Genomic DNA, 10543 nt, shown 5'->3' with positions numbered 1-10543 from the left:
GCGACAGAGCGAGACTCTGTCTGGAAAAAAAAAAAAAAAAGCTAGGCATGGTGGTGCATGCCTGTAGTCCCAGCAACTCTAGAGGCTGAGGCAGGAGGATCTCTGAGCCTGGGATTTCAAGGCTGCAGTGCACCATGATCACACCACTGCACTCCAGCCTACGTACAGAGCAAGGTCTTCTTTGGAAAAAAGGTAGCTATGTCAGACGGTGAAAGGCTGAGCAGCACATCCTGTCTGTTTCTGGAACAAAGTGTGGCAGCCTTGGGCAGATGCACACCTCACCACGGACAAAGCTGAAACTGCTCCAGCTGGCAGGGCCAGGCCCAGGCCCAGGACAGCAGAGGTCCTGCAGGCTCCCAGGCTGACCGAGGCACCACTGCGGCCAGCAATGCCAAAAGATGCCTTCTGGGCACTGGCCACAGGGTGGCATCTTTTTTTTGAGACAGGGTCTACCTCCGTCACCCAGGCTGGAGTGCAGTGGCGCAATCTCAACTCACTGCAACCTCTGCCTCTGGGCTTAAGCAATTCTCCCACCTCAGCCTCCTGAGTAGCTGGGATTGATTACAGGTGCCTGCCACCACACCTGGCTAACTTTTTGGGTTTTTTTTGTAGAGACAGGGTTTTGCCATGTTGCTCACGCTGGCCTCAAACTCCTGAGTTCAAGCAATCTTCCTGCCTTGGCCTCCCAATGTGCTGGGATTACAGGCATAAGCCTCCATGCCTGGCCATTTCTTTCTTTTTATTTTATTATTTTTTGAGACCGAGTTTCACTCTTGTTGCCCAGGCTGGAGTGCAATGGCATGGTCTCGGCTCACTGCAACTTCCGCCTCTCGAGTTAAGCGATTCTTGTTCCTTAGCCTCCCAAGTAGCTGGGGACTACAGGCACACGCCACCATGTCCAGTTAATTTCTGTATTTTTAGTAGAGATGGAGTTTCACCGTGTTGGCCAGGGTGGCCTTGAACTCCTGACCTCAGGTGATCTGCCTGCCTCGGCCTCCGAAAGTGCTGGGATTACAGGTGTGAGCCACTGCACCTGGTTTTTTTTTTGTTTTTTTTTGAGACAGGGTCCTACTCAGGCTGAAATGCAATGGCATGATCTCAGCTCACTGCAACCTCTGCCTCCTGGATTCAAGCGATTCTCCTGTCTCAGCCTCCTAACTGGGACTACAGGCGTGCACCACCACGGCCAGCTAATTTTTGTATTTTTTGATAGAGACGGGGTTTCACCATGTTGGTCAGGCTAGTCTCAAATTCCTGGCCTCAAGTGATCTGCTTGCCTTGGCCTCCCAAAGTACTGGGATTACAGGCGTGAGCCACTGTGCCCAGCTTCTTTCTTATTTATTCATGCACTTTTTGTTCCCCCAGGTGTTTGAAAGTATAACTGACATTTAAACGTCGCAGGTATTTGTGGCGCATACTGTGGTGTTCCTATACAGGCCTACACTTGCGTGGTTTCTTCACAGCAGACTGAGACGTGTAAGCTCAGAAACAAAACTTTTACACATTCAATTCTTTAAGAAGTAACCCAGGATGCCTGTAATCCCAGCACTTTGGGAAGATTAGGCAGGCGGATTATGAGGTCAGGAGTTCGAGACCAGCTCGGCCAACAGGGTAAAACCCTGTCTTTACTAAAAATACAAAAATTAGCCAGGTGTGGTGGCAGGTGCCTGTAATCCCAGCTACTCGGGAGGCTGAGGCAGGAGAATCATTTGAACCCAGGAGGCAGAGGTTGCAGTGAGCTGAGACCGTGCCGTTGCACTCCAGCCTGGGAAATAGAGCAAGACTTCATCTAGGGAAAAAAAAAAAAAGTAACCCAAACAAGGAAATCTGTAGCCGTTTAGAGCCTGCCTGCTTTGTTGAAGCCTCACCTACTCTGGACACTGTTACCTCTTGGTAGATTGAGGCCTGGCAATAAGAAGGCCTTGGCCACTGCTGCTGCCTGTTGGTCAGTATGAGTGGACACAAAGCCCCTCTCCCCAGGGACTGCAGGCCTGCCTTACCTCCTGGACAAGGTCGTGCAATCCTGCAAGGTGATCATCAACTCTTCTCTGGGGGCTACCTTTATCCTGGGGCGGGCTGGAACTGGCTGTGTGTGTACCTGTTCCCAACTCCACATTCTGGGATGTTCTACTGGGGTTTCAGAATAGCCACAGCAGGAGCACAGACACCACAGAAATGGGCAAGTCTACCCAATGCACAGCCCCTCGCGCAGCACAGCCCGGGACCCCAGGAATGGCGGCAAGCCCCCAGCCACAGATGTGCGTTTCCTGGCCTGCAGGTGTTTGAAGAACTGCAAGGCTACACCCAGCGCAGCCACTGCTGGCCTCTGCGGAGGAAGCCCCAAGTGTGGCTTGCAGACCCCACGCTGCCTGGCCAGACCCAGTAACAGTGTGCCCCCAGCCCCAGCATGGCCGGCTGACCCCTTTCCCCTTTCTCACAAACACACACGTAAGGCAAGCGGGGCTCCAGACACAGCCTGAATTTCCAGCTCCCAGAGGAAGGCACTGTCTCCCCACACGGTGCTGTGCTGTGATTTAAGGGAGATGTGCTGAAGACAGGCACACACGCTCCTAAGGGTGCAGCGTCTTAACTCTGCTGCATGTGGCACTTGCACTTGAGCCCAGCCTGCGGCCGTGCTCCTTACCTCCCTCGTAGTAGTGCTGCGTGGACTCCTCAAACGACCGGTCGTAGCTCTGCTCTGTGTATGATGACTGCTGGTAGGCGTAATCGCCGTGGCCTGTGTGACATGGAGACAGCAACAGTCAGCAGAGGCTGCACAGATCCCGGAAGAGGCAACTGAGACCCAGGCTGGGAAGATGCTGTCAGGCCAGGGGGACAACTAGAGCCAGCAGGACCCCGTCCCCATAGACCGACCACACCCCGACCCCCTGTGTCTCGGCTTCCTCGCTGAAATGCAGATCAATGCCTCCTTCTTGGAGCGACTGTGAGGCTACCTGAGGATTTGTGCAGAGGATCAGTGCTCCCAGTGGCCACCCACGGCCATACTAGTGACCCGACTGACTTCTCCCTGCCACTGGCTCCTGGGAGGACGTGGGCAGGTGTCCACCCCTCAGCGAGGCCTTCCCTGCATGTGACCATCACATGGCAAGGGGGGCTTGCCCTGCTGCCACCTGCCCATCTGCCTTCCCCACCTGGCTGTGCACCTGCGTATGGCTGGCTGAGCCCAGCTCCCTGCCTGGATGCCTCCCGGGGATGAACCCAGCCTCCAAGACCATCTCTTTTACTGTTTTTACTTTTTTAGAGACAGGGACTTGCTGCCACTGAGGCTGGAGTGCAGTGCCGTGATCATGGCTCAGCGTGGCTTCAGTTTCCTGGGCTGAAGCAATCCTCCTGCCTTGCCCTCCCAAAGTGCCGAGATGACAGGTGTGAGCCACTGCGCTCAGCCAAGACCACCTTCAGTATCCCCTCCACAGCCCTGGGACTGCGGAAAGACTGAAAGGTGACAGCGGGAAAATACTCTCCAGAGATGAGAGGCGGGAGGGGCAGGTGGTGGGGGTGGAACCGCCGCCTTCAGGGCATTCACTGTGAACTGGGAGGCACCTCCCTGAACGTGTCCACCTTCTATGGGGGGCTGCGCTTCTCCACCTCCAACTCCCAACTCCCACAGCCTTTCAGGAAGGAGGTGAGACTGCACGGAGTCAAGGGTGACGGCGTGTGCCGCAGCTTCTCTCTGCGGAGGCCTGGCACCGCGGCTGGCCCGGCTGACCCTGTTCCCTACGGTGCTCCCGCAGGGCAGCTGGCCACTCTGCGGGCAGCCCAGGCCTGAGCTGGAACGACCGAGGACACATGCAGTCGCAGCCCCCTCGCCCCTGGCGCTGCTCTGCTTTCCTGGGTGGGGCTGGGCACTGCGGGTACTCACCGTCGGGGTAGTACTGCTGGCCCATGGGCTCCGCGGCACTCTGGCTGTGACTGTACTGCTCGCCGTAATACTCCTCCTGGCCCAGGTACTGCTGGGAGGAGCCTGCGGAGGAACCACAGTCAGCACCAGTGCGGGTCGCAGCCTCCTCCTGCCAAGGACCTCCTCACTCGGTGGGGAAGCCAGGGCCCTGCTGAGCGGCCGTGCCCACCCCCAGGAGAACACCCACGGTGTTGCTGTAAACAACTTATTTTTTGTATTTTTAGTAGAGATGGAGTTTCACCATGTCGGTCAGGCTGGTCTCCCAAAGTGCTGGGACTACAGGGATGAGCCCAGCCTGGCTGTGACACTCTTAATCACAGTTGCCACCCACCCCCAACACTGACTTCTTGGGGACAGCAGACCCCTCAGCGGGCCCCACTCCAGCCCCGCACAGCCAGCGCCCACACTCAACACACACCAAGGCGCCAAGCCTCACTCCCCTAGCACCCCACAGAGCAGCACCCACAGGCTGGCACTTCACGACCCGTGGCGGTCAGCTGCGCCCGAGGCCCGCCTGGCTGGGCGTTACCTTGCTGGGAGGGCCGGTAGGGCGCCATGGGCCGCTGCCCCATCATGCTGCTCCCCTGGCTGCCCTGGCCCATCATGGCGATGGACGACTGGCCCTGGTAGTGCTGGCTGCCACCCTGCGTGGAGCTGTAGTGTGATGTGGCCGCCTGCTGCTGCATCATGGAGACTGTGCAACAGGAGAAAGACCTCATGTCACCCCAGGAGGAGGACAGGACAGAGGCCCCCCACCCCGGGAAGAGGACAGAGGCCCCCGTCACCCCAGGAAGAGGACAGAGACCCCCCATCACCCCAGGAAGGGGACAGAGGCCCTCATCACCCCGGGAAGAGGACAGAGAACCCCATCATCCCAGGAAAAGGACAGGACAGAGGCCCCCGTCATCCCAGGAAGAGGACAGGACAGAGGTCCCCGTCACCCCAGGAAGAGGACAGAAGCCCCCGTCACCCCAGGAAGAGAACAGAGGCCCCCATCACCCCAGGAAGAGGACAGAGGCCCCCCATCACCCCAGGAAGAGGACAGAGGCCCCCCATCACCCCGGGAAGGGGACAGAGGCCCTCATCACCCCGGGAAGGGGACAGAGGCCCCAGTCACCCCGGGAAGAGGACAGAGGCCCCCGTCACCCCGGGAAGAGGACAGAGGCCCTAGTCACCCTGGGAAGAGGACAGAGGCCCCCGTCACCCTGGGAAGAGCCTCTCTCCCTCCCTCCCATACCCAACTACCTCCCGTGCCCAGGTGGGCCCTTTGCTATTTTCCTGTGCTCCCCACGAGAACACCGCCCTCCACTGCAATGCACACCTGCTACAGAGCCTGCACTGATGCCCTGCATGCTCAGACCCCCGCTGCGTGCACCCACTAGTTAAACAAGTGCTGACGTGCAGAGACAACAGGGACAGCCCCTGGGCAGGAAGGTCCAGGGCCTTCTACAGCCAAAAAGCACCTCTGCCCTTTCCTCGGACACACGGCTCCCATGACAACCCCGCTTCCACTGTGGCTCGAGTCCTGTTCTCCCTGGTCCCTCGAGCTGGCCTCAAGGGTCACACTGTCCCCGCCTCAGCACCTCTGCAACCTTGAGGCCCTTCACACTGGTGGCGCAGCGTTCCCTGCCTACTGGCCTGTCGTACACGTCCCTGCTCAGGAGCCCCACGAAGCCCCGTCCAACAGAAGTGACATGAGCCACACTTTTTAAAGATTCTAGTAACTACATGAGAAAAGTAAAAACAAACAGGGGAAATCCATTTTAATCATGCACTTTATTTGAGTCAGTATGTCCAAAATAAACGTTTAACATTCAGCGATTCTGAGAAAATCCTACAGAGATCCTCCGCACCCTCTGCTGGCACTAAGCCCCTGAAGTCCGGTCCCTCAAAGACTCCTGACACTCAACCGGGGCTGACACTCACGACACGCGGCGGGGATCTGCTGCTTCTCGAGTGCCCAACACCACACGTGGCCACTGCGGCGGATGGCGCCGCTCTTGGGCTCCCATGGCCCTGCAGAAAGGCTGAGGCCTCTGGCCCAGCAGGCGTGGCCCCTCGTCTTCTCCACTGAGGTGTCTCCGGCCAGGCTGCTCCCTTCCCGGGGAACGACTCTACCCACCTCTGAGCGCCCAGTGCTGTCCGTACAGACCCAGGGCCTCTGGCCCCCACTCCCTGAGACTCCATGGGAAACACCCCCGCCCCTCACGAAGCTGGGGGACAGGGGGAGTCTGCTGTGCACCCACTGGCGTCCACCCCCCCGGAAGCTCTCTGGGAGGTGGTCGGCACAGACTCACGGCCCCTCCCAAACAGCACCCAGCAGGAAGGCAGCTCCCTGGGGACCACACGTCCACCGTGCATGTGCGTCAAGGGTCTTGGAGGCAGGCCCGGGCCCCGCGGGGCAGCAGAGGCAGGAAGTACCTGGATTGGACTGCATGCTGATGTTGGTCCGAGACACATAGTTGCCAATGGCGCCTTGCCCCTGCATGGGGACACCCTGCGACGCGGGCCCTGCGTGGCTGTAGCCGGACCCTGAGACACTCATGGAGGTGGTGGGCAGCGTGTTTGGCGCCGTCTGCTGCATGGACACATGGCTCGGCCCTGCCAGGGGAGTGGGGAGCGGGGTCAGGTGCTGGGCAGCCGGGTCACCACTTCTGAAGGTGAAGACACCCCAATTTCCCTTCAAGTGATTTTGGGGAGAGATGCTATCAATAGCACTACTATTAACCATTGATTAATAAAGAAATAAGTGGCCAGGCAGTGGCTCATGCCTGTAATCTCAGCACTTTGGGAGGCCAAGGTGGGTGGATCACCTGAGGTCAAGAGTTCGAAACCACCCTGACCAACATGGTGGAAACCCCATCTCTACAAAATAATTAGCCGGATCAAGACTATCCAGGCCTACATGGTGAAACCCCGACTCTACTATAAAATACAAAAAATTAGCTGGGTGTGGTGGCGCACGCCTATAGTTCCAGCTACTTGGGAGGCTGAGGCAGAAGAATTGCTTGAACCTGGGAGGCGGAGGTTGCAGTGAGCTGAGATCAGGCCACTGCACTCCAGCCTGGCGCCTGGTGACAGAGTGAGACTCTGTCTCAAAAAAAAAGAAAAAAAGAAAAAAGTAGCCAGGCATGGTGGCGAATGCCTATAATCCCAGCTAATCGCTTGAACCCAGGAGGCAGCATAGACGCTAGCAAAGTATAAAAAGAACGGTACATCTGTCGTTATTTTGTTACTATTTTTTGAGACAGGGTCTGGCTCTGTCACCCAGGCTGCAGGGCAATGACATGAACACGGCTCACTTCAGCCTCAGCTCCCAAGCTCAAGCGAGCCTCTCCCCTCGGCCTCCCAAGTATTTGACAGTTTGGACTACAATGTGCGCCATCACACCTGGCTAATATTTTTATTTTTTGTAGAGATGGAGTTTTGCCATATTGCCCAGGCTGGTCTCAAACTCCTGGCCTCAAGCGAGCTGCTGGCCTATTAGGCCTCACAATAGGCTGGGATCAGAGGTCTGAGCCACCATGCCTGGCCTGTTATATGACGCACAGTCTCCAAACGTTGCTCATACTTTTCAATCCATCGACAGAAGCATTCCAACCTTATCCAGCCACCTACCCGGAGCCCACATCTTGCATGAAGTGGACGGAATATGACGGTGTGAGAAAGTGGGAGACCTGGAGTAAGGACTCATCCAGCCGCACAGCAACCGCACCAGCCCCGAGCCTGGGCGACGGCAGCCCACCTCTGGCTGCCCCAAGAGGAGTGGGTACCCATGCCCAGCCCTGCAAGGTGTGGGGTGTCCACCATGGCAACCAGCAGCCCAGGGCTGCCTCGGTGACTTGTGGCCAGGAATGGCCTCCTCCCCTGGCCACACTCACCGTTGCCGATCTGGCCCTGCAGGAGGGAGGAGGGTGGCAGGCCCGTGCTGATGGCGTCACTCAGGCTGCCCTGGGAGTGCAGGCCCTGGCTGGAGCCGCTCTGACTCAGGGCTCCGGGGCCCAGGTTCATGTTCTGCGTGGGCGGCTGTGGGCAACAGAAGTTTTCAGGAGAAAACGGTTAATTCACAGAGAGTGACCTCCACCGGCCAGGCCAGGGGTGAGAGAGCACCCGAGCTTTGCCGGCATACGCCACAGCCACCCAGTCGATGTCCATAACCATCGCAGCCAGGGTGACCACAGAGCACCAGGCCCAGGGGGAGATGGCGTAACAAGCGTCCGGGTGAACACTCAGAACTCTAGTGAGTATCGAGTTCATCCACACACATGCCTGGCTGTGAAATGCTGCACCTCCTTCTCCTGGGACAGCAGGGACCCCTTCCCTGGCCCGCCAGGCTGCACCCACCCCATCCCTCTCGGGTGCAGCCGGCTGGCGCCTCTGTGTTCCTTGTCCGCGACCCCACCGTGCTGAGGGCCTTGGCACAGGCAGGCTCTCCCTGCTGTTTTCTGTGCTCCTGGTGCGTGTGCCCCCCTCCTCCCTCGCTCCCCACACCTCTACGCCCACCTTGGATCATACCACATGGAAGGAGGAGAGAGTGAAGTGACCCTCAGCACCCCCCGACCCCGATCAAGGTCGAACAGCAGCTCTGGAAGTTTGCACACACATGCTGTCTACACCTAGCCAAGAAAAGGAAATTTCTAGCAGGACCTACGGGGATCTATAGGGCAAAGAACTCCAATGGGACAGGTCCATCGCGGTGGGTTTAACGTTTTTACTCGCAAAACACATCCTAGCATTTATGTCATTGTTTCCAGGGACTTCTGCTCACTAGGAGATACGTCATTCCCTACGACACATTTGTCCCACAACCTTGCTGCCCCCACAGGCTGGTCCTTCAGCAGGACAGAGGCTGCAGCGGCAACACCTCGCCTTCACGGTGACAATTTAATTTTGGAAAAATGCATTTAACAAAATCAAAATAAAATATCTGAACATTTGGAGAATTTACGGTGTGGAGCATAAACGGAACTTCTTTTAAGTTCCGTTTTCACCCACAACAGCGCATGTGCACAGCTCACAACTGCTCAAAGCACCCAGAGAGGTTCCAGGGAGATGTGGGGCCCCCATCTCACCTCTCCACACCCCACACCTGAGAGCCACTGCTGCTGCTCCTAGAGTTCTGGGGCTTTCCTCCATTCGATACGTAAAAAGGCCAAGCCGCTGTTCTGACCCTGCCACCTCAGATGCTGTCATGAACCCCGGTGTGTCAGGAAGGGCTGGTCACCGCCGACCACACCTCCCATTTCTGGTGGTTCTGGTGGTATTGTTGGGTTTCTCTGCGAGTCACCTTTGCTACCTGAGGTGACACGCCCAAGAACTCTGATTGGAGGCAGTGTCGGATCCTTGCTGGGTCGGGGCTCGCCCCGCACGGGTACTCACGGCGGGAAGCAGGGACTGCATGTTTTGGTTGGAGTCCGCGATCGTGGCCAGGTACACCAGGTTCCGGTGCAGGATCTGCTGGTACCTGTGAGTGGGGGGGCGCGCGTGAGGCCGGACGGGACCACCGAGTCTCCAGGCGGATCCATGGCAGGAGGAATATGTGACCGAGACAGCCTGACGTTCAGCCAAACACCATCAGGACATGGACCCCGGATGACACGCAGGGACAGGTCTGCCTGCCCAGCTGAAAACTGGTAGGCAGCAGGGTGCTGGGGTCCAGGCGCCAATGGCAGGGCAGCCTCTACCCCAAACCCTGAGCAGGCTCCCATCCCATGACAAAACTCTGGAAAAACTCTAAAGTGGCAGCCAAGCGGGAGCTGGCACCAGTCTGTTCAGAGAATGGAGATGGGGGAGGCTAGGAGGAGGCAGGGGCCTGAAGGTGACAGAGGGACAGAGCGCTCGTCCAGCTGAGCTGGGCAGCGTGTGGACTCCATGGAGCCAGCGACCCTGAGAAAGGCCTGGAAAGCAGTGGGGAAGCAAAGTCCGGCCAGGGATGGCCCTTCACACACCTCGCACCTGGGGGCCTCAGTCCCTCACCCCACCCACACCAGGGCTGTGTGAGGCCCTTCACCCACTTCCCGCCTCCAGGTCAGTCTGATGGCCATTTGCACAGCCGCTTGGAGAGTGGCAGACTGGCCACGCACCCCTCCTCTGCACTGGGCCCTAGGATCACAGGAGGTGCTATCTGGAGGTGCTGCTGTCCCCCTGGTGCCCTGGCTGTTGGCCGCAGAGCCGCCCGCAGTGGCCAGCCCAGGCCTCCCCACACTGCTCCCAACTCTCTTGGAACTACTCCGGTTCTGGCAGCAACGCTTCACAGCTGTGCTGGGGGCTCTTGGGACACACCTGAACCCCGTGCCTGGACCCTGCCTGACCCCCCAAGCATTCCCACGTGTGGGTGGGAGCACTCACTGCGTGCACTCTGCGTGACCCCTCAAGCATTCCCACATGTGGCCGGGGCACTCACTGCGTGCACTCTGCATGACCCCCCAAGCATTCCCACGTGTGGCTGGGGCACTCACAGCGTGCACTCTGCGTGACCCCCCAAGCATTCCCACGTGTGGGTGGAAGCACTCACTGCGTGCACTCTGCGTGACCCCTCAAGCATTCCACGTGTGGCCGGGGGCACTCACTGCGTGCACTCTGCGTGACCCCTCAAGCATTCCACGTGTGGCCGGGGGCACTCAC

The 10543-nt window shown here is 58.3% G+C and overlaps 1 protein-coding gene across 3 annotated transcripts in view; it reads right to left on the bottom strand.

Moving 5' to 3' along the window:
- Window positions 1-10543, bottom strand: part of SS18L1 (SS18L1 subunit of BAF chromatin remodeling complex) — a 38426-nt gene that overhangs the window by 13788 nt on the left and 14095 nt on the right. For all 3 annotated transcript variants that reach the window (XM_017503471.2, XM_037729572.1, XM_017503472.2), the window contains 6 exons: window positions 9299-9383; window positions 7801-7945; window positions 6341-6520; window positions 4449-4613; window positions 3881-3982; window positions 2645-2737 (listed from right to left, as the gene is read on the bottom strand). In XM_017503471.2, coding sequence (XP_017358960.1) covers window positions 2645-2737; window positions 3881-3982; window positions 4449-4613; window positions 6341-6520; window positions 7801-7945; window positions 9299-9383 — 770 coding nt within the window. The remainder of the gene's footprint in view (window positions 1-2644; window positions 2738-3880; window positions 3983-4448; window positions 4614-6340; window positions 6521-7800; window positions 7946-9298; window positions 9384-10543) is intronic.

The sequence above is a fragment of the Cebus imitator genome, unplaced genomic scaffold, assembly GCF_001604975.1.
Source record: "Cebus imitator isolate Cc_AM_T3 unplaced genomic scaffold, Cebus_imitator-1.0 Scaffold311, whole genome shotgun sequence".
Classification (NCBI taxonomy): domain Eukaryota; kingdom Metazoa; phylum Chordata; class Mammalia; order Primates; family Cebidae; genus Cebus; species Cebus imitator.
The sequence above is the reverse complement of the archived record's forward strand: the minus strand, read 5'-3'. Positions and strand labels throughout refer to the sequence as shown.